At 35.2% G+C, this 25,297-nt stretch overlaps 1 protein-coding gene across 7 annotated transcripts in view; it reads left to right on the top strand.

The window, feature by feature from the left end:
* Nucleotides 1–25,297, top strand: part of Gtdc1 (glycosyltransferase like domain containing 1) — a 369,864-nt gene that overhangs the window by 327,175 nt on the left and 17,392 nt on the right. For all 7 annotated transcript variants that reach the window (XM_033757214.1, XM_033757211.1, XM_033757212.1 and 4 more), the window contains one exon: nucleotides 15,015–15,124. In XM_033757214.1, coding sequence (XP_033613105.1) covers nucleotides 15,015–15,124 — 110 coding nt within the window. The remainder of the gene's footprint in view (nucleotides 1–15,014; nucleotides 15,125–25,297) is intronic.

Here is a 25,297-nt window from a genome sequence, read left to right as displayed (position 1 = left end):
TATTTACAAAGGAGGGATTTGTGCCTTCACATGCAGGGCATAACTTCACCTTGGAGAAGCTCCTGCTGCCAGGTCTCTCTGAGAACCCAAAGATATTATTTCTCCACATTCCCATGTACATCTGTTTGGTCTTCATTATCCTTAGCAGCTTTTCAATATATTGTGCTATTTAAGGTTTTTGAAAAGTTTGATGTTTGCAGTTCTAATCCTCCTTGCTGCTTTGGGGTACCTCTCAAGAGAAGGGAAGGAATGAAAATTTACTCCCCAATATCAGTTGTGATTATTATAGGAAGGTAAATGAGAGGATGTTATGATAGTTATGGGAAAGAATGATGAACTCCTGAACTGTATCAGGGAAGAAAATACATATTTAGCATTTAGGTCAGGGATTGATTATTGATGTGAGGCTAATTGTAGCATGGATGACTAGGCTAATGGTGTCATTTGACATGATTAGGATACGATTTTGAGGAGAAAAGTTTGATTTTTGGCCTGTATACCTTTATACACAAACAAAAAATTTAACTTTTAATCATATTTTAAGCCTGTAATAAATAATAACTACATTTGTTGAGTACTAAGTTTCTTGCATTTGTGGCATTTTCATTTGAAACCTTTGATGCCTCTATATAATTGTTAAGATAAATTTTAAAAGGTCAAAAATAGCAACTCAGTTTACTATAAATGATTATAAAGTATAGGAGACTTTGGTTTTAACCAATATGGGGACTATTAAACGCCCTAGAACACTCTTAAATTTCAAGTTCTCTAAATGAAGAATAAAAGAACGACTATGAGGATGATGGTAACTTTTTTATTGTGTATTTACTGTTTTCTGGGTACTACAAATTGTTTCTCCTGCATCATTTCCGTTTTTCCTTTCAAGAACTGACTAAAAATGCTTTTAGCCATGTGGCTGCAGATCAAGAAATTAAGTCTCAGATTGGCTTGGTAGTTTGTCCTGGAATACATCTACTAAATGTCAGAACTAATATTTGAACATTCTTTCCACTAGGCTTAATTGTCCCTGTAAAATAATATACTTTAACTTGTTCAGATAAGAACACCCCTTTAAAATTCTACTAATACATTATTACTGACTTTGAATAGCTGCTTCTTTTCTTTTGAGGAGCTTACATATACAATACCTCTAAAGCAGACTAATTTTGTCAAAGTGATCTCTCTAGAAATATATCATCTATCATTGTTGGTTATTCTTTGTTATCTATTCTTTACTAGAAATTAATTATTCAGAATCGTACTAGCAGTAAAGACATTTAATGAATGAAGACTTTAGTTCATGAGGCTTCTTGTTCTGGAGAACTTTTTATATTACAGTACAGTTAATTTATAGCATTACTAGTAATACAATATTCAGAATTTCTTATTCTTTTCTATATAAATAATGAGTCTACCTCGTGGAAGTTAATGAGATTAACTCTTAAAAACTGTAAGTAGTAGGCAATAAAAGAATGGAATAGTGAAATTTGGGGCTGAACTTTTTTTCTTTTATGATGTCATGCAAGGGACTAAGTAGAATAACACAGATTTATTTCATTTGTAAGAATGTAGAAAAGGACATGAGGTACATAATTAATACTGTTTATAGAATGGAAAAAATGCGACATATGTACCAACAAGAACACATCAGTTTGAGCAGGTCTTTATGGAACAGACTTTCCATATTGTGTTCATCCTTTTTCATAATCATTGCCATGACAATCTGGTATCCTTAGCAGTTGCTGCTGAGTAAGGGAGACTGTCTCTTCAATGAGATCTCTGTGTCAGCCAAAAGACACAGCAGTCTCATTTGGGTCTAGAAATGAGAAGTAGTATGGAAAAGGTACAGAATTAGCATTTTTCTTCCCATTGAAGGGATTTCTTATTAATCATTCTGTCCCATTTATATTTTAACATTTTTTAAATCATAAACAAGTTTGGGAGTGGGTTTTTTTCCCTCAAATTAAGATTATTTCCCATGTGATTGAGGACCTTGTCATTTCTAGACATGACAAAATGTCCACAGCTGCATATGAAAAACCTGTTAAGAATTGAAATCTATATTGATGAAAGGCATCTAATAATTCCAGACCATGTTTAATTCTCCATTAAAAAAAAAAACATGATCCTTTATGTCATTCCATAGACCTATCATACTATACTTTAAAAAATATAACTGGCTTTATTCAGCCAGGATGAAACGGTCATTTATTCATTCATTTTTAAGTCACGTTTTGAGTGTGTGACAATATATAGAGTCAAAGGGGTTCTCTGATGTAAGAGGCTTTCAGACTAATTATAAAGGGACAGCAACCAAATAAATATGAAATAATATAAAAGGACACATTCATGAAATCATCAGTAGTAAATGAATGTTAGTGTAGAAATGAGTCAGAGTGAGATGGAATTTCTCAGGGGTGACCACAAGTAACAATAAATTCAAAGTCAGTGAGGGAGGCAATAGACAAGCATGGCAAAAAAAGAGAGAAAAGTATATTTCAGACACAAGAATTGTAGGCAAAACAGTATGGATTGAAAACAGAAGAGAGAGGAAAAGGATGAGAATGGCAGAAATACGTTAATGTTGAATGGAGTGACTTCAATCCAACTGAATGGTTTCTAAAGCATGAGGCACTGATATGATACTATAACAGTGGAGGTAAGCAAGTAAATTTTATTTATAAAAGAAGAAATGGTCAGATTAGTAATAAGTTGATGGGCATAAAAGGTTTGGAACCAACTAATTTATATTTGAAAATGAGGTCCTAGAGTATTGGGAGAGTCATGATGTCCATTCTAGAGAGACACTTGGTCATTAGTGCTGTTTCAGGGGGTGGAGATTCAGTTTTTAAAGATTATAGATGAGTTATCATTTAAGTGGCCAAATGAATATTCCGTCTCTCTGGTTTTACAGCTAGTAGGACAAAAAAAAAAAAAAAAAAAAAAAAAAAAAAAAAAAAAAAAAAAAAAAGTAGATTCACAGGGAAGTGATCTAGATTTAGAGTTAATTCAATGCAATAACATTTTAAACTAGGTACCAGGCACTGTGTTTGACAGGGGAACTATAAGGGTAAACAAAAATGCATGTCTTCCGCTTTTGTGGAACATAAAACAGCAGGAGATATTAGATCAAACTCTGAAAGGTTAGTTCCAAAAGAAAGATAAACGTGTTAGAAATGGAGAAGAGGGGCACTGAATAAGAGATTTGAAATGTGTACTGTTATGGTTTAGACTCAAGTGACCATCACCTCTCCTGCGTGATTAGAATATGGTGCAGTGTAGCTGACACGGTAGGAAGCGTGGCTGGTCTGAGGAGACAGGGCACCCTGTATCTCCATTCCTGGAGCCTTGGCCGCTATGAGATGAACAGCTTTCCTCCACTATGCGCCTCTGCCATGCCTTCCTGCATTGAAATCACCCGGCCATGGGCTGAAACCTGTACAAACTGCGACTCTAAACAAACCTTTCTTTCTTTAAGTTGCAGTGTCAGGTACTTTGTCCCAGTGATGAGGAAAACGATTAAGACAGGTACATTTGCAGAATAGGGGGAAATTTTTGTGTTGTTTCCATTCACGTTTTTCTAATGGCCAGAGATGTTGAACGTGTTTTCATATGTTTACTGGCAATTTGTACTTCTTTTGAAAAGTATCTATTCATTTCATTTGTTCATTTTTTGACTAGGTATTTTATTTTGGGGAGGGTATAACTTTTTTGAATTCTTTATATACTCTAGCTGTTAGTCCTGGGTCTGAGGAACAGCTGGCAAGAAAAAAACAAATCTCATTTTGTTGATTATTTCTTGTGCTGTGCAGAAGCTTTTTAATTTGATGTAATCCCATTTATTGATTCTTTATGTTTGTTTTTTTTTTTTTTTTCTGTGCAATTGAAGTTCTGTATTTATTGATTCTTTATGTTTTTTTTTTTTTTTTTTTCTGTGCAATTGAAGTTCTGTTCAGAAAGCCCTGGTCTGTTCATCTGACTTCAAGAGTTTTACTTATTTTAACTTCCAGCAGACTGTTTCTGTTTTAACATTCAGATCTTTGAACCAGTTTGATTTCAGTTTAGTATGTGATGAGAAACTGGTCCAGTTTCAGTCTTCTCTATGTGGACAGCCAGTTTTCCCAACACCGTTTGCTAAGGAGACTCACTTTCCTCCAGCATATGCTTTTGGGCCCTTTGTCAAAGATCAGATAACTGAATGTGTCTGAGGTTGTTTCTGCTTCCTCTACTGTGTTCCACTGATCCACATGTCTCTCTGTTTTTGTGCCAGTCCCATGCTGTTTTTATCACTGGAGTTTTGTAGTATAACTTGAAATCAGATTTTGTGATGCCTCTTTGCTTTGGTCTTGTTGCCTAGGATTCCTTTTGCTCTTCTCTTCTCTTCTAATTCCATGTGAATTTTAGGATTGTTTTCTCTAGTTCTACGACGAATACTGAAAGTGTTTTTTGAGCGGAGGGGCGGTGTACTGGGGATCAAACTTGGGTCCTTGTGCTTGCAAGGCGGAAGGCAGAACCACTGAGCTAAATCCCCAACGCTGAAAGTGTTTTGATTGAGATTGTGTTAAATCTATGTATCAGTTTAGGAAGTAGGGCTGTTTTGACAATATTCATTCTGTCTACTCAGAAATAGAGAATGGCAACATTCAAGAAATCAAATAATAACAAAGGCTAGAATGGCTGAAGTTAAAAAAAAGAACCTTTCTACATTGTTGCTGGAAATGCAAACTAGTATAACCATTATGGAAATCAGTTTGAAGATTTCTCATAAAACTAAAAATAGAAATTTCATTTGACTCAGCTAGCTATTCCCCTTTTAGGTGTCTTCCTAAAAATAATGAAAGATGTCATATTATAGTGATACATGGCTACCAATGTTTATAGCAGCACAATTCATAACAGCTAAACACTGGAAGCAGGCTATATGTTCATCAGTACACAACTGGATAAAGAAAATGTGATATCTGTGCATAGTGGAATACTACTCAGCCATAAAGATTGATAAATTCAAGATATTTAAAGGAAAATGGATATACCTTGGAAACAATGTTAAGAGAAATGAAACAGACCCAAAAGTTTAAGTACCTTATGCATTCTTGCATTTGAGTAATCCAAAGTACAAATAAAGAGCAAACTAAATGACTGATAAAAGGAAAGGGGAAGATAGAGATTTTACAAATAGGAAGGGGACCTAGAGCCCCCAAGGGTGTGGGAGGGAAATGGTACAAAAAAAGCTTTAAGATGCATTGTGTACATATACCAGCTACCCACAATGAATGTAATCATTATATGTCATCAATATGAACTAAAAAATGCTAATGACAATAATAATGAAAATTTAAAAAATGGACCTAAAGAAGGAGGAGAGGGAGTTGGTTGGGTTGAGGAAGGGGAATAAAAATATATTTTAAGTACATGTATTCATTTCCTAAGATGAATGTAAACATCATGTATTGTAAACATGTACTAATAATATTTTTAAAATGAATATTTAAAAACAAAACTTCTGCTGCCTTGCAAGCACAAGGACCCGAGTTCAATCCCCGGTACAAAAAAAAAACTTCTGCAAAAGAGAAATTCAAATGTTTTAAGGAGTGCTTTCAGTATTGTTTGAAGCACCAGAGTTTGGAAACAGTGTAAAAGCCAATAATGGAATTTCTTTGTATAAAAACGTGCCAGGCATGGTGGTGCATGCCTGTAATTCCAGCATTTTGATAAGCTGAGGCAGAAGGATCACATGTTTGAGCCCAGCCTGGGCAATTTAATGACTAAGGAAAACTCTGTCTCAAAATAGAAATAAGAAGGGGCTGGGAATGTAGCTCAGTGAAAAGACCCTAAATTCAATTCCTAGTATGGCAAAAAAAATGTTTTTTAATATTTTATGTGTTTTAAAATGAGATGTCCAGGGCTGGAGATTTAGCGCAGCGATGCTGCCTGCCTTTCAAGTGCAAGGTCCTGAATTCAATCCCCACTTCAAAAAAAAAAAAATTTAGATGTCCATGTGTACTAATGTAGACAAATGTCTATTGTGTATTTAGTAAAAATACAAAGTACAGAAAGACTGATACTAATCTCATATTTATAAGAAAAAAGAATTATATGAAAACATACATGTACACAAATAGGTGTGTTTCTGTATGCATAGAGGTCTGGAGGTTTACTTGCCAGTTAATGGTAGCAATTAGAACTGAGGAGTGGAGTCAGGATTGGGGGACAGGGGCTTGTAGTGCTTACTTTATGTATTTCCAAATTATTTGTCATTTATTATAATGGGACTGCATTTTGCTTTAGTTGAAATTTCATTGAAATAATTATAAATTTGTATATAGTTTTAAAATAATACTAAGTCCTTTTGGGGGTTACAAATGCTGTATCCTCTGATCTTATCCTATAATCTCCTGAGGACTGCATCTTTTTTAAAGCCTGTTGTCTTTCTGTGGTTCATATCAAGTATGTATTGTTGTTCTCAAGATCACTGATTTTGTCTTTTGAAATCCTCTCTCTAGTACTGAAGCCAACTAGGGAGGTGTTTTATTTTTAATTTCTGTTACTGCATTTTTCAATATTACTATCTCCATTTGACAGTTACTAAGATCAAACAATTTATTTATTTTTCCTCACTGAGTTTATTGCTACATTTTAGGTATACAGTACAGTTACATTCATCATTGGGATCTTCTACCTGTACATGACAGGTCTTGGTTCTCATTTTTTCCCCTTGTCCCTGCCCTCCCTTCACCCCCTCCTCGCCTCCCCATTTATGAACATTTTATTTCCATTTTTTCATTTTCTCCTATTTTTTTCCTTTCCCTTATTATCTTTCCCCTATCCTTCCCACTTTCCCTACACCTTTTGCCCTTTTCTTCTGGTGAAATGGGAAGATCAAACAATTTAAAACAAGGCTATGAGCTATCTGTCAGTGTAAAGCAGAAAGTAAGAATTATACATGTTCCTATCAAGAAGTAAAAATAAAGCAATTCTCAGCGACAGCAGAGTGTTTCCTTAACTAGATCTCAGGAGAAATTCTAACTAGAGGAGCTTCATAGTACAATATAGATAGCTCTTAGAATAATTAACAAGCGGTTTTGAATGTACTCCCTATATGACAGTTAGAGGAAAATAAATGTTAAAATCTAAAAGAAAATCTAAATGATTATTCAATTTGAATGTATAATACTGATCACCATATTTGACAAGGAGAAACTTTATTAAAGGAAATAGTCTTAGAAATGAGTTGGGAAAAGGAAAAAGTTTAGTTCCACAGAGTCTCAAGTCTGAGAAGAAGTGCTGCAATTACAAACACTGTGATGGAATAAAATTATGTGGGAGGGTGAATGCTGCTTAAGAAGTTCCCACAGGTGGAATAGACAATTGGCCTTAAGACACTTCATGGCCAGCCAGATTTTTGAAACATGGGTATCTATGGGCTCCTGGCCAGAATTTCAGGGAAAGAGAACTCCCTGGAAAGTCAGACAGCTAAATAAAAATTATTGAATGCAATATTCAAGGAACGTGGGAGTAAGAGAAATAACCTGAGGAGATTAGCAGTGGGGAGAGTTTGAAGGAAATCACTTAAGAGTTAGTGGGAAGAACGATTTGTTGTGTATGGTTTCCATTGTGTAGCCTTCAGGGTCTAATAACAAGTGGGAAGGTTTAACTGGGGAGAAGGTCACTATGTCGTAGTTGTAACACTGTGTGGAAACCAAACAAGTATCATCTCTAAGAAGGCAGAGGATGGTTATTGGTCTCAAAATAGAAGAAGACACAATAAGCAAGAGAATGACTAGGACAGGTGGAGACTGATGTCACTAGAAAACACTTTCATCCAGGAGAAGGAACAGGAGCTGCCAAGTTGTGGGGGAAACTCAGGAAATCAGGAGAGTGGCATATTTATTGTTCTAGGTGAATAATCTGTGAAAAGGTATCTAGAAACAGTTCATTATTGAAGGCTTTCTTGTCAGTAAGTCTTACAGGTAGAAAAGATAAAATAAAGATACCAAACATGTTAATTTTAAAAATGAGTTGTAGCAATATTATCACACATTTTAGGATAGAAGCCCATTGAGAATACCAATCTCTCAAAAAAGAGGCAAGAAAGGAAACCTACAGCACTAATAGAATTTGAATTTTCAACACCCTACATCTTTCCTGCTATTAAAAGCAAAGATTAGAGCATGAATGTGCAGATGGAATGAAACCATGATAACTATCAATTAGAATTTTGTTTTTCTATAACTTCATTTCTATGTCATGGCCCATTTCAATATGTTGAAATTTTAAGGGATCCTTTGCTTCTGCCCACCTGCCAGCAGCTCTATGACCCTTCTACAACATTCACAGAAGCTATCCTTCCACTTTTAAGTCCCCTATGCCAGGAATCTCTCCAGACCATCCTTTTACTGGATATATATCCAAAGGAAGGTGAATTGATATGACACAGATACATCTAAAGTCTGATGCTTATCAGGGCACTATTCAGAATTGATAAGAAATAGAAACAACCAAAGTGTCTATCAGTGGTTGAATGGATAAAGAAAACATGGTACATATCTAGAAGGAATACTATTCACCAATAAAAAAGAATGGAATCCTGTCATTTGTGACAACTTGGATGGAACTGGATATCATTAGGTTTTGTTTTGTTTTGTTTTTTGTTTTTTTGGTACCAGGAATCGAACTCTGGTCCTTGTGCTTGCGAGGCAGGTGGTGGAACCACTGAGTTAAATACCCAGCCCTGGATATCACTGTGTTAATTGAAACAAACCAGGCACAGATGGACAAGTATCACATCATCTCACTTGCATGTGGAATGTAAAAAAATTGATCTTATAGAAGTCGGAAGTAAAATGGTGGTTACCAGAAGATGAGGAGAGCAACAAGAGGGAGGATGGAGAAAAGTTGATCAATGGGTGTGATGTAGTTAGAGAGGAGTAAGAAGCTTTGATGTCATTATACAATAGTGCAGCTATGGTTAATAGTGTGTATTTTAAACCTCAAAAGGCTAAAAAGGCAATTCTAAGTGCTTTTACTATGAAGAAATGATACGTGTTTGTGAGATAAATATTTTAACCTGATTTAAGCATTTTATGATGCTGACATTTTTGAATTATCATAGGGCACCCCATTAATATGTCCAATTTTATGTTTTATGTTATCAGTTAAAATTTAAAAATAAAATAAATAGATTTTAAAAACCATACATATAAATACAAAAGAGAATGGAACTGCTTTGTATACCTTCAGGATACCAGACATTTCTTCATTCACAACAAACTTTTAAAAAGTAGATATTGTTTTCCCATTGTAAGGATGAAGAAACTCAGGCTGTGTGGGGTAATGTATTACACCTGCTGGTCCTACTGGCCATACTTCTACTCAGTGGCTGAACAGCTTCTTTCTGAACTGTCCCATTCACCTTCTCATTAAAGCAAGGCTGCAGGGCAGAATCAGTATGAACAACATTCAGAGAAATCCCAGGTGAAGGGCTTGTAAGGCAGAGAGGTAGACGCCCGTTGTAGGTGAGGGGAGGTGATTGGTGGTTTATAAAATGAAGTGTGTTGAAGCGGTGTGGAGCACCATTTGAGAAGTAAGAGCACCACCCGTGGAGGGAATCCTAAACAAATAACTGACGCCAGTCACGAGTGCGGGGAATGAAGAGATTCATTTCCCTAGGAAGCACAGAAAAATCGGTGATCATGGCAACATAGGGCGGTAAATAGAAGCCTAATATTTTTAGTAAAGAAATATCAGTAAATTCAGAAGTGAAATGATATTTTGTAGTGAAGAAGTAGACGTTGAGGTTAGCAGAGTATCAGAATGTGAAGAAACTTGAAACTAGTGCTGGAGAGATGAGAATCCTATATTACTTTTCCATATTTTTCCTACTATCTCTTATCAAAGGGTTTGAACCCCAAATAACAGGAAGTGAAAGAAGGCCCATGGTTTGATATCTACAAGTAAAACTGTGGGCTGAAGGCACCGGGTCTCTTTTTGCTGTCATTATGTGTGGGAAGAAAGAAACAAAACAAAACATCAAAGACTGTACAGAAGAAAAAGTGTGACTCTGTAAGGGATGAGATGTAGATTCAGATGAAGACTCATTATGTTCTGTGTGATTTTGGATGAAGCAATAGTTCATTGTATAATAACCGGTTGATTGATGGGCTTCAGAAAGATTATAAACAGGTACATAGTATGAGAGCATTGCGGGGGGGCTCTGTGAATGTAACTCATCTTTCCACCATCTTCATTTATTCAACAGATATTTATAGAGCAGCTAATTTTGTGACAGAAAATTATTTGGGTCAGTATAAGCCACCTTAGGTGACAATAATGGAAACATCCCTACCCATCCCTAATCTCAGTTGCTCAAATACAACACAAGTCTCTTCCTTTAATTTACTGCACATTTAGGACAATTCTCTTTGTAGCAGTGTAGACTTCTTTGCTATTTTAACCTAAGCATCTTAATCCAAAATTGTTGTAAGGCTCACCACAGCAGAGAAAGCTGTCCTGAACTGCTTTAGATATGTTTATTTGAAAGTGATACTCATCTCCTGTAATTCACTGGCAACAATTAGTCCTTTGGCCTCATCCTGCTGTGAGAGGGTGACTATGGCGTCTTCTGTGTTGTACATCCAGTAAGAGACAAGAACTGGATGTCGTTGAACACAAGCAATGTCTACTAATACTCACGTAGGCACTGCATGCTTGTCAGTGAGCATGGCAGGTATCATTTACCCTCCCCACGGAACTCCCAAACCAGTGGCACTGATCCAGAGAATGCTAATATCTATGAAGAACTACATTTTAGCCAAAGCCAGGGAAGAAACTAGATCAAAGAGGTGTCATTCAATATGTATTAAGTGATGTGGGAAAAGAGGAAAGGGTAACAGTTTTGTATAAGTGACAAGTATAGAGAACTTAGAAATTCTCAATAAATATTTACCGAATGAATGTTAAGTGAGGAATAAGAAGAAATTTAGCTGTAGGAAATGAAATAGGAAAGGCAACAGAGACAGATATAGGAAGAAAAACACATGGAAACAGTTTATGCTTTTCAAATGTTCTGAATAATATTTGGGAATAAAAGCTGTTCTTGCTGTATCTACTGCTTCCAGTATGCCTGAAATATTTCCATGCTTGTCTCTTCTGCCATAGTGGGGGGTGGAGAGGACCAACTTCCCAACTAGCCTGTTTCATTCTTACCTAGTCAAGAGCAAGAAATTTGTTGTGTAATTTGCACCTGACTGTCTACTGGAATGTTTTGTGATAAAACAAGTTTGCTTGATTGGCAGTTGTCAAACAGAGGGGTCACGAGAAAGTTCACTGCTGTGAAGACTTAAAATGTTACATAGTTAAGCAAAAAGCTTGTAAATATAGTTCTTTTTTTAAACATTAGAGGTGGTTTCCTAAAATCATTAAAATTTATTTACATAAAAATGTCTATTGAAGAAAAGAGAAAACACAACAATCCCAAACATAAATCCTTTTAACATTTTGGTATACTTTACTGCAATTTGTTTCTAGGCACACATATCCATTTGTTTTACAGAATCAGACTATATAATATGTACTATTCTGTCATCTCCATTTTCCTTTAAAGTATTTTGTGAATATTTTTCCATGTCAAGAAATATATTTCTGCAACATTATGTTTAATGACAACATGCTATTGTATCACATGTGTGTCAAAACATATTCATTTATCCCATTAGATTGTTTACAGATAGTTGCCATTATAAACAAAACTGTTATGAACATACTCCAGCTGAAACTCAGTATACTTTTTATTTTATAGGCTAACTTTTCTAAATTGAAATTATTGTTACAGAAGTTATGCACACTTTAAAGTTTATAATGTATATTATCCAACTGCCCTCTAAAAGACTGTTTCAGCTTGCAGTGCTACCAACAATGGATGAGAACAAAATTGTTTAGGAGTGAATAAATCTGTTGTGTGGTTCTGGAATTTGGATGTATTATTAAACATATGTTTAATCTGGGCATCTATTAGCAGAAAGGGTCACTCTGGATATTATCTCTGCAACCTCCATCTTATATTTAATGCTTTGTGCTAAAATCAGAAATACGAGAGTTTCTTTGAAGGGAATTTAAGATAGATCCACATATTCAGCTAAATGGGTTCACTGATATCTGGAAACTGAGGTAAGATCCTTGATTGATTCATTAAATATCTTAAATGAGTTCCTCACTTAACGAAGTGTATTGAGGTCTGCCATTTGATATCATCTATGCCTAGCATGTGATTAATATTTATGTATATCATTGATGCTTGAACATTAGGAAATTTCCCATTAGAAAACAAAAAAAGTCAGCTAAATCAGTTATTTTAAATTTTGGCATGGGTAGAATAATTGTGTGTTTAAAATATGTAATCTACTAATTTAGACATAAGTGACACTTTAAAGTATGATTTTATGAGGAATGTTTTTATAATTGTTGCTCTTTTCCCACCCTTATATTTCAGGAGGCACTTTCTTGTGCCTTCTTGACATCACAGCAGACAGCTGGCCTGCTTCCACTACCTCTCATGTAGAATTCACTCTAAGAAACGGACGGTATAGGACTTTGTGAAGCCATGTTTGATGCTATCACTAGAAATCTTTTCCCCATCTATAAAAACTGTTACTAATTATCTCTAGTGACCACTTACTCCACCACTGGTTTTCAACAGTATCCAACATTTACAATTATTAAGTCATATCTCTCAAAATAATTATCTCAGGATTAAATTCCTTTGCTGCCATTTTTACTAGTCCCATCAAGTGAAGGACTATTAAAACTACCAAATTCTTATCAGTTGATGACATTTCAGGCTAATGTACCTTCTTCAAAGTACTGTACTTTGTTCAAAAATAAATTAATAGACAGTGCCTAGTACTATGAGTCATTATAAAGACTTTAGTAAAAATGCCTTTTTTGCTAAGGGATAATTTGGGAAAGAAAAATCTCACTTGTGTGTTCAGCCCCGTGTGTGTCTGTGTATATATGTATGTATATTTTGTACAGGGGATCAAACTCAGATCCTTATGCTTGAGAGGCAGGCGGAACCACTGAGCTAAATCCCCAGCCCCAGCCATATATTTAAACAAAAAGGAATTCACACAAATCCCTTGTGTGTTCTTATGCAAAGTTACTATTGAATATGGAAGCTCTTGTCCACTTATAAGAAATATTTAAAGAAGACAGTAGCATTTTAATACATTTATCTTGTTTAGGAACATGGAAAATAGAGGTTAATGCAGTCTGCTGTTTTAAAAATACTTGCACTAGAATCTTTTTAGAATTATAATCTCTACTCAGTTAAACTCCAAATCCCAAACTGCATCTACTTTTATGAGAGGGAGAGGGAGAGGGAGAGAATGAATATTTACAATAGGTGGTCTCTTGGGAATCCATAGCCAAAATTTTTAGTACTCAAAATGAAAAATTAAGAGAACTGAGGGGCTAGATTTCCCTGTAGTGTTACTCACTTTTTTACATATATTATGTTATATTGTTTCCATTCTTTTCATCTAAGAAGAGAATCAGACAAAAAGAACATTTTACAAATAAGGTGGCAGCTCTTTGATTGATATAGTTGAACAAAGCATATGGTATACGCTTTCCTCTCAAACTGTTTGGAGTCTTGTTCTTGCCCACAACGGTAGTATATATATGAGAACTATCCAAAAACTTCCCAGTGGTGCATGTGTGCAATTCGCATCATCTTAAAAAGCAATGAACACTGTGCCATTGTGTCTTTATTATTTGGAGTAAATCAAACTGAGAGATTTAGAGCTTAAAATAAATTGTTATAGAACTCTAATTCTATAAGATCTTACAGTTTCATAATACAAAAATGCCATTTAAAATGTTAATTAAAAGATGCATTTGTTTTAATTTATGATACTGAAAATATTGACTGAATTGTGAATTAACACATTTAGGGGTGCAGATGTCATTTTTCATGAGATTTCCTGAATGATGTAATTTTCATATTTCTTATAGCAGTTTAATCAATTTACAGATTTATTTTACATAATTAGTTGGTAAATGAGAAATTTCATTGCTGGTATACAACTATTTTTCTGTAATATATAAAAGGAAGTTAAAATTCTGAATTATAAATAAAAAACAAATATTTTGAAGACATCTGGTCTACATCTGTCTGAAATAATTTAAAACAGCGTAATTAAATGCAAGTAATACTGATATATTCACACCTTATAAATGTAAAAAACTCATTTTAATGTGATTTGTTGAATTTGAGAAATTTTTGAGATTGTAACGTCTTTTAACATCTCATTCTGTCATTAGAAAGAAGACTGACAAACTAAACAAAAATAATCCATGTTTTTCAAGTCCTACATTAAGTGAATGTATAATCTTTATTACTATTCTTTTATATGTTGAATAACCTCCACTTCTAAGTAAATATTCATCAAATGTACACTCAGACTAATTCTGAAACTAATATTTCACCATTCAATTATTTAAAATAAGATATTATTGAAAGGGTCTATAATCTCACTCTCTAAATTGTGTTTTCCTTCTGAGCACAAAGGGGCTCAATAAATGTGTAAAAAAGGCACTCAGACCTGTGGAAATGAAAAGCATTTTAAGTACACTTTCATGATCCATACAGACTCATCCTTTGAACATCGGTCGTTCATTTTTTAAAAATGTGTTAAGTGAAAATTTGGGGAGAAATACTATGTAATTTCTGTAGTTAAAACTTAAAATGTTAAAAAAAAATCCTCTGTTAACAAAGGCAGAGACTTATAATTTCATTGCAACTAGATTTGATCATAAAGAGAAGTCTGTGGGTGTTAAAACACTCATTGTTGATTCTACAGTATAAGGTTAAGGGAGAAATTTCTGCTTGAATGCCAGAGGCTCCCCTAACCAGCAGCACACCCTGCAAGGAGCAAACAGTTGAGGCCACTTCTTTTAACACATACCCTAAGGTTGTATACCCTAATGCAAATTATATTTTGTGTGTTTATTTCCAGGGAGCATGACAAAGATCCAGAGAGTTTTTTTAAGATATTAATACATCTAAAGAACTTAGGACTTGTTTTCCACGTGTCTGTCCTTGGAGAAACTTTTACAGATGTCCCAGGTACTTCTTTTGAATTTTCTAATTGTATTTTTATAGATTACTTTAAGTACTACAATTTAAGTATTAATTTCCATGTTTTTCTTTGTTAGAGTAATCAAGATGAGCACTGTTAGCCAAAAGATTATAGGATGGCATTAAAGTGAGATTCAATTAAAAAATACTTAAGTAAGCATTCTTGATGTAAGTTGAGAACGTGAAGTCATCTGTTTTATAAAATATAGTTTATATAATGCATCTTGATGTAAATAAAATATATTGCTGTAGGCATCTTAACACTTAAGAAAGTGGGAATTTGTAATTGGATGTACAACCTCTCACCTCGAGGGTCACTTTTTTGAATCCTACTCACATTGGTAATGACCAAAATACATTGCCATCTGTTAGGTGACCTGTGTAAATTGTTTTGGTGTCTAACTTGTAATGTGGAATGGACAGCAGTCCGTGTCATTGATCTCTGTGTTTTTCATTGAACTTGGGAAAGACAAAAATTGAAGGCTATTTACAGCAGGTCCTCTTTTTTAATATTTTTATTGGTACATTTTAGATATTCAATGCAGTTACATTCATCACTGGGATCTTGTACCTTTACATGACAGGTCTTGGTTCTTATTTTTCCCTGTTCCCCTATCCTCCCTTCCCCCCTCCACCTTTCCCTATTTACAAAGACTTTGTTTCTTTTTCTTTTATTTTTTTCTCTTCCCTTTTTACCTTTCCCCTACCTCTCCCATTTGCCCAATATCTTTAAGCCTTTTCTTCCTATTACAAAATATCAATTATACATTTACACATATTTACACTTTTAGGTCCTCTTGTTACTGCCACACCGAGTCTTTTACCGGCATTTCTTTCACTGTGAATGCTCACTAGTCATGTTAGGGTGAGTAAAATGAACATTCTGACACTTCTCATAGCCACTTGTATTCTTGTTTTTAGAGCTTAGGTATTAAGTATTGTTTGAAAACCAAATATAAAGGCAACAAAATTCAGAAATGACCCTTGTTTAGAAGTGATCTTTGTCATCATGCATTAGAACACTTCAGTAAAGTTTACTCTTACTTAGCAAGTACTTCTTGATTCTAGTTCAGTGCTGGGAACTACATCCAACCTGTGTTCATCAACCTCATCTTCTGTGGCCTATCTTCTATCTTCTGCACCTTATAATGAACACTGGCATTTACTTGGCTTCCTCTGTGCACCAGGCTGCCATTTTACATTTACTCCTCTTTCATCCTTTTCATCTCAACTCTAGGACCTTTTTCTTTTAGCACTTCATATGTTTCTTCATGATGTTTCCTTGGTTTCTAATTATTTTATATATGTGTAAAAGTTTTTACCTCATCCTCTACACACACATACACACACACACTGGAACATAGATTGTATGGAGACCAGAGAGTATATCTCTCCTGTCTATTATTATGCCCCAAAAGCCAGTGCAATGACTAGCACCGTGCTGCAACTCAATGCATATTTATTAAATAAAAATAATGTAAGCAACCTGCCCTCAAGGAATGTATAGTTTTGTTACAGAGATACTTGTGCATAAGCATAAAAGCCAGAGAATGAAAACACAAGATAATCCAATATTGACACATGGGACTAAAAGTGTTAATTGAAGAGGTAGTACATGAGTAGCCAAAGCTGTATGAGTAGCCAGGGTAGAAAAAAAAATATTGATTGGGTTAGGTTATTCCAAGATGGGAAACACCATGAGCAAAACATGTAGAAACAAGCATTGTAGATATTGTGTTTAAATGAGAGAATGATTTCAAAATTCTGTGAAGTTAATGTAAGTAGAAGAGGAGATTTTGCATGCAGACTCTATAGTAAGTTATTACCTACTCTACACAGACTGGGAAAGGTCGAAATAGGGAGGATTTTGATCACAAAGTAGATTAGGTAAAGGGAAAGAACAGGGAGTCTACAATGAAGTAGGAAATGAATCAGATGTAACTTGTATTTTATGAAGCTGTATCTTGAAATGATATTCAGGCAGAATCATGATAAGATTGCATGATGGAAATCCCAGTGTGTTTCTGTGCTTTGGGTTGAGAGGTTTTGAGAAGACTCTATGAGAGGGGATTTTTCAAGGAAAACACACAGAAGAATTTGGTGGGTTGATAGCCAGGAAGGAAGGAAGGAAGGAAGGAAGAGGAAGGAAGGAAGGAAGGAAGGAAGGAAGGAAGGAAAAGAGAAAATCAGATTTGCAAAGGTGGTGCATCAGTTTGTTCATGTCTCACTGAGATATCTGTGGAAGCCCATTAATTTTTATAAGATTTATAACAGGAAATATAAAATGATCATTTTATCACATTTATTCAATACAAGAATTAAAATGACACCTGCTCAAGCAACACTCAGGATAGTCAGTACATAAACAAACGCACCACCTGGGTGATGCTTGGGATAAACTTTTAAGTATTTAAAATGGTCAATTGTAATTTATAATTCTACTACAATTTATAGCTCTTTTGTATCGTTCCTTCATTGTACAAAAGAGGAGAGAGACTAGTGAGAGTTAGTGACTTTCCAAAGACTTCGCAACTGGGCACAGCAAGCAATACGGGTAGTGGATGGTGCCAAGTTTAGGAGTAGAACCTGAGAGTCAGACTCCTAATCCCTAGACATGTAGGATGAAATAGTGAATAAAGTAGATATTTTATGTGAAATTGGAATTGTAGTTCAGTACTTTATTTATCACCAGTAGAAGACTCCTTAAAAACATTAGCTCTAGCACTTCTTGAGCTTGTAGTATTTGCCAGGCACTGTTCTAAATTCTTCAAGCATTGCTTTACCTATACTTCACAGCAGCCCCCTGAATTAGAATTACCATTCTACGTCTAAGAAAAGTAAGGTGCAAAGAGCTTAATGACATTTGCCTGAAACCACCCGGCTAGTCAGTTAGAAAGCCATAAACCTTGTCTGTCTGTATCCAGGCTAATACTCGCCTAAGCTTTACCTGGAAATCCACAAAAATATGGGTAAGAAAAACGTTTTGTAGGTTAGAAATCAGAAGGTGGTAGTGGTGGGAAATTCTTGAGTGATCATATAATTTCCATTTTTTTCCTGACAATCTTTGCGCACAGAAAGCTAGAAAAAACAAAAACCTCAGATTCATTTCCCCCCACCGTCATGGATGTTAAAGTAGATCCCCTCTTTCTTTGGTCTGTCTTCTTTACAACAAAGGTATCAAAACCAATATGAAGTGGAAAAATATCCAGATAACACTTGTCATATATTTACTGTTCAGTAAATATTTGAATGAACAAATGAAAGTTTGGCAAATAGAAGAGTTAGATTTACATCCCACATCAGATATATAGAAATATAAATTGAAGCCATTTCTGAATACTAAACAGTTAGTGGGTAAGTGCATGCCTGTAATCCCAGCACTCAGGAGGCTGGGGCAGGAGGATTGCTGTGAGTTCGAGACCAGCTTGGGTTACATAGTGAGTTCTAGGTCAGTCTCAATTACATAGTGAGACCCTGTCTCAAAAAAACAAAACAAAACAGTTAGTGGGTGAATATGGAGATATTTTTAAGTATAAGTAAATTCTAGATGCTTTATATTTTCTGTTTTAATATTAGTGACCTTATTTTATGTAATTTTATATAGTTTTCTCATTTCTTAGCTCTTAAGTCAGTCAGAATAAGCTAGATTATGATAAAGTAAAAGATAATTTAAAAGCTCAATATTTTTAAACACATAAGACATATTTCTTGCTTGTGTCCTAAGTTCCTAACAGATGAGCAGAAATGTGTTCTGTTCACTCTGGTCACTCCAGGACCCAAGCCATCAACATTTCAAAGATTGCCAGTTACCAGAAGGAACAGAATACGCAGGAACTCCTCCTATCGGAATTAAGTGCTCCTACTTAGAAATAGAGCATGAGGTTCCACCCACCTCATTGGCCAGGATGTTTGCAAGTCCCTACCTGGTAATAAGGAGGGTCAGGTAATGCAGTTCTGCTCTATGCCAAAAATAGAGGAAAACAGAAATATTTGGTGACCTGGGCTATTGACCACTATACCCAATTAATATACATCATAGCCTGTGGGTTCTCAGAGAAAAATCCAAGCCTATCCAAGATTGTACCTTAATCTAGGTGAGGCTATCCTTAAAGAGCTCTGCACACATGAAAGTTTTGCCTTAGTCTTTGTGCTGGGAACAGGTCATCTGGCATCTGAAGACACATTTAGCAACTGTGTTCCATAAGGCAGAACCATTATGAAGTGGAAGTGGTCTCTGGAAAATGGAATCAGTTATCACTTACTTGGCATTCTGAAAGACTCTAGTTGTTGTCAACCAGTAGTTTTCCCAGAGGACATGTGGCAGTGTTGAGAGACATTTTTTATTGTCACAACTACTGAGCAGGTGATGGTACTTCTGGTATTTAGTGGGTAGAAACCAGCAAAGCTCCTGAACATCCTATAGTGCACAGGATGGCCCAACAATGAAGATTTATCCAATCTAAAATGTCAGTAGTGCCAAGATTGAGAAAGTGATGTACAAGAATTAGAAACAGCAAACCAGGAACTTGGTTATGTAGCTCTCTAGGTTAACCTCAGTTAACCCATGTGTTCGATCAAAAAGAGATGGGAATGTGCCACCACCTGCCTCTCGAGCACAAGGTCCCAAGTTTGATCCCTAGTACCAAAAAAAAAAAATAATAATAATAATAGTAATAATAATAATAATAATAAAATAAAATAATTTCTTTAAAAAGGAGATGGGAAAGGGTAATAGTAGAAAAACCACCTGTCCTATTCATTTTAGCAAGTTATAATGAGAATTTCAGCACAATTATATAATTTGGGGAAACTGCTTTCTAAACTGCTATACAGATTTTATTTTAAAATTGTGGACTTCCCTTCAGAGTTTGTAGATGGATTGGGTTTTTAATGCATTTGGATCCAAAGAAGACATTACTGATGCTGTACCTGAAAAGTTCATTTGTTTTTATGCAGAAAATTAAGGAAGGAAGGAAGGAAGGAAATATGATTTAAAAGAAAAAAAAATACTTAAAATAGCAAATCAATAGAATGTATTTGTATACTTAATAATTTCCCACAAATCATAATTCTAAACAAAATATTCTTTTCTGTGAAGCAATACAGACCTTCCTTACTGTAGATGTGGTGGAAGGAGAGGAGTTTTAGGTTTAGACATTAAGGCGGCCAGAAAGGTTGCAAGGAAACTAGAAACCTGAACTATGGTTTTGGCAGACAGAAGCCTTTCTGGTTCACCTTTAATTTAAGGTTAAAAACAGTGTGCAGAAATCTTCTGGTTAGCATCTGGCATGACAGTGGTTATTGCTGTGATTTTGGCATATTCCTGATTCTTAGCTCTGGAGTCAGACGTTGGATAATTATATAGTATTTCCCTTCCTGCCCACCTCCTTCATCACTACTATTCTCATTTTCAGCAGCACAGCTAGATTAAGGACAAAATTCTAAGGAGCTTCTAGATATACAAATTACTTATTCACATTAATATAAATTAAATATTACTACAAAGGGAGCCCTGCAGAAGAAAAGCTATCAGTAAATTGATTAATATTGAATTATAAGATTATATGTGAAGAGTAATGTACTAGTAATAGAGGGTAAACTCACACCATACCATTCCCTAAATGTATTCCCTTTCCTTGTAATTTTTAAAATATATTATCAGTATTCATTCACTAACATAGAATTATTTATTGAGTTCCTCTTACAGCCTGACACCATTTAAAGTATTGTGAATACGAAGAGAAGAAAACATATTTTTCCCTTCTGGAATCTTACAGTCTTGTTGAGAAACAAAAAAATGTTTATATATTTATATTTTATTATAACATACACTTGTTTATATTGTAACATTTTAGAAAATTTTGAATACATTATTATATAAAGCTTATAAGCAAACCTTACAACAGTCTAGTAATTTACTCAATCCAACAAGTATAGCACCCCCAATTTGTAGAAATGAGTTACATTAGCTACACTTTAGAATCATTGGTATAAACTAGATTCTCAGTAGACAGAGCCACCTTCATGTTATTCTTACAAATGGGCACAAAGCTACTTTTCTAAGAATATGATAGGGAAAGTCAGTTTCCAAGAATCTGAAGTTCAAACTGAAGTTTTCTGTTTCTCTGTCCTTTGCTAGAATGAAAAATATCAAAATAAAATGAGAAAAGAAAAGAAGGCTCAAGTACTTGCTCCTGGCAAGAAAAAAAATAAAGGCTATTACAGAATGATGGGATCTCTTAAGAGAATTTTTGTGCCTTTGTGTGGTACCGGGGATTGAACTCGGGACTTTGCACTTGCAAGGTAGGCAGCAGAACCACTAAGCTAAATCCCTGGCCCCCCTTAAGATAATTTTTAAGTTTGACAAGATCCCACTTAGGGTGCCATAATATTACTTTATATATCTTAACAAAGTGGTTCTGAAATTCAAAGAAAATAAATGAATGAACATTGAGTATATCTGTGAAATCACTTAGGAAGAAACTGATGGAAAACCTGGTGTTCCAGATTCAAATATATATAAAGTGGTAAATTTAAGAGTGCTTTACAAGGCTGAAGCAGGAGATTCACAAATTTGGGCCCATCCTTGGAAACTTTAAGACCTGGTTGCAGAAGAAAGAAAATAAACTGTAAAAAGTCTGGGAATGTGGCTCAGGGTGAAGGCCCTGAGTTCAGTTCACACTCCACACACACACACACACACACACACACACACACACACACACACACACACACAGTGCTTTACAGTTTCAAAAACATGAAAGTAGAGAACTGAGCAGAAATGATAAATAAATCCAAGTTCAATCCCTGGTACCAAAAAAAATAAATAAATCCATTTCATAGGTATAGTACTTTTTAATATCTGAAAAAATTAGGATGACAAAATTTCATAATGTATTTATCCTAACTAAAAAAATTCTGATTTTTTTCTTAGTAAAAATAAGAAATTTCATAAAATTAATAACTTCTATATAATAAAAACCAAACAAATTTTATATAACCTACTCTCTCTCTCTCTCTCTCTCTCTATATATATATATATATATGTATATATGGAAAAAATATAAGCTTAATTTCTTATATGAATATAGAGGTAAACATATAAGAAAGAAGGCATTTGTTTGAAATATATAATATAAAGGTTTTCAGTACCATCAAAACATTATTATGGTTACCTACTGAGATCTTTGTGACAAACCAAGGTGAGGCCTTTCCTCTGGCATCTCCTGTCACACCAGTCTCTATAACAGGTATAAGTAAGTAACTTGCCCAAAGTCGTACAGCTAATGAACAGTAAAGATAATAAATAAGTCAAATTTTAGGGGAAAATCTTTAATTTTACCAGTAATTAAATAAATATAAGCGCAGAGAATTTATGAGAGAGCAATTGTATTCATCAAAGCAATCAAACTACAAGTATATCATAACTATGACTTGTCAGCTGTGAGGCAACATTTATATGTAGGATGATGGCAGTGTAAGTTGTTTTTTCTGAACCATGTAAGTTAATGCACTCTTTGTCTTAGTGACTTTACATCAGAGAATGAATCCTATAGATGTAATTCTAAGAAAGTAAAAACGGGACAAAAGCTATCCTGTCTTTGCTATTTCAATCTGAACGTCACTCTTGATCACATGCCTCACTCTGTTTCTCCTCTATTTCCAGTTTTGCCCTCATTTTCTGGGATCTTGACTTCTAAAATGGTTTCAGATTGGACTCTCAGCCGCTGGACACTTTGATATTCAATTCATCACCTACTATTATGAATGTTCCTAAATCCACACTATCCAATAGAATAACAATAGAATAACACTAGTAAGTATGTGTCTATAGATTTTTCTGCAGGATAAACATAAATATTATTTATAGCAAATAAGGTTCTCAAAAGTTTAGCCTCAGCCTAGTACCTCATGAATTTCCCTTCTCTGCCTTTTTCTGAATACCTCTATGCATTTACACATTTCCATGTCTTGTGCTATTATTCATTGTTTACATTCTTCTCATACAAACACATTCGCACTCTTTCTCCACCTGGCAAGATCCAACTGTGTATTGCTTCTTGTTCTGTATCTTTTTCTCCCTTTCACTACCATAATGCTTCCTAGCCCTGTATTCATTCCACACTATACTGTGGTCATCATGCCCTTAATAGGTCATGGTGGAACTGACCAGAAGACACATTGAGGGGAGAAAAACAACTTCCTGAAATGGAGTCAGTGCCACAGAGGAGGAGTCCACAGCATCCTTAATTGTAGGACCTAGCTTCCCTAACTCAGCTCTAACTGATTCCCTGTCCAAGGTGAATGAGGTTCCTCTTATTCCGTCCCTAAGAAGCAGTCCTTTCCTTCTGGAGGAAAGATTTTTATAGTTCTGCTAGTGTCCTTCCCTCCTAAATGCTCAGGAGATTCTCCAGTGAAAGTAACTGGTGGCATCTCACTCTCATTCGTCGGTGTGTCCTGTGAGAATCAGTCTTTTTCCCATGGTCACTCCCAAGGGTGCCATTCTCTGGCTTATAGTCTACTCCTGCAGCTTCTGTAAGTGGAGTATTTATCTTTCCTACTGAAATCAGAAGATTCAACACAACTCTCAAGGCAAGATCATTTTGCCATTCTACCATGGGGAAGACCATAGAGATAATATGTTCCGGAATACAACTCCCAAAACATCTCTCAAGAAATTGTTCTCAAAAGTTATAATAACGGAAACATTCCTGAGAGAAAAATACTTTCATTTTCCTAAACTGTCTTCAAAGTTTATGAGAAATGTGCACTTGGGAAAGACACAAGGAAATCAGTTAGTTCCAAAGATCAAGACATTAATACACAAATATAAAATTGGAAACCTAGCCTAATTTTGAAAGCCCGTAAACGCATATCTGACTTAGATCTGTACTAATATCCCCTACAGAGAGATATGAGAATATAGCTGCTGTATGATGCTTTGTTATTTTCTTTTTGAATTCCTATAGTTGTCTATGGTCATGATTTAGATTGTTCTGTGATCCAACTAACATTTTCCCCAGTAAGGAACTGTGGTAGAAAGCCTGCCTATTTTTACATTCCTGTTTCCTGCAGTGCCTATCAGAACAGGAGTCTAACAGAAAGCAGCACAACAGGAAGTGAATATCTGGATCCAGCTAGTGAGCTTTTCCGGCTATATCTTGCCTTTGCCTAAATTGTTTCATTTGTAAAATGGAAACCATCACAGATATTTGCTTCAGTGGAAGAAACACTGCAAGAATTTATAAGGCCAGAGAAGTCTGGTTCCAGCTCTGCCACTGATTAGCTATGTCACCTTTTTCAGCTTCATTTCACTTATTTATAAAACAGAATCATCAAAAAGAAGTTAGAACTAAAAGAGACTTTAGAGATTAGGGATTTTCAACTTTTTTTTTTTTTTTTTGTACCAGGGATCGAACTCGGGTTCTTGCATTTACAGGGCAGGCGACAGAACCACAGAGCTAAATCCCCAGCCCAGGATTCTGAACTTTTAAAAGTTAAGTCACAACCCTACCTCAAAGGAGATTTCACATAGTGACATTTCCTGTTACTTTTATTATGATGACAAGTATCATAATTAAGCTTTTTCAAGGCACATCTTATTCCTTACCATTCTGATACCTATGCACTACTAATCAAACCCCCAGGTAGTTGAAAGCACCGATTTAGACCAGCCACAGTTGTTCCAGTCACCCTGCTGCATTTTTGGTCCTATCATTGCCTCTCACACTTTCCATACCTCCATGTACCTGTAGGGGTCTTTGGCCTTTCTCACTGAATCCACCCTTACTTAAGGTCTCCTTAGCTCATGGAGCTGTCTAATGTTGCCTACTTTTCCATGCTGAAAGCCTTCTCTAGTTTAAACTTTCTAATGGCAACCTTCATATGTCTTTCCTTTTCCTGATCTCCTGTCCTTATCAAATCAAGTGCAGTCTCATTGGTGTGAGCTCCCCAGTATAATTTTAGCTATAGAAGTTCTCCCTTATCTGCAGAAGACACCTTCTAAGCTGCCCAATTCACTTTTGAAACTGCATAGTACCAAAACTTACTGTTCTCATACATACACAGCATACATGTAATGCCTTATCCATCTTAACAAAGCACTTAACAAATATGGCCATCTTTTGCAGTTTGAAGTTTGACAGCAAAACCAACGTGAAT

This window comes from Fukomys damarensis, unplaced genomic scaffold, assembly GCF_012274545.1.
Source record: "Fukomys damarensis isolate Sample0158 unplaced genomic scaffold, DMR_v1.0_HiC HiC_scaffold_29, whole genome shotgun sequence".
Taxonomy (NCBI): Eukaryota; Metazoa; Chordata; class Mammalia; order Rodentia; family Bathyergidae; genus Fukomys; species Fukomys damarensis.
This window is presented reverse-complemented; position numbering and strand designations above follow the sequence as displayed.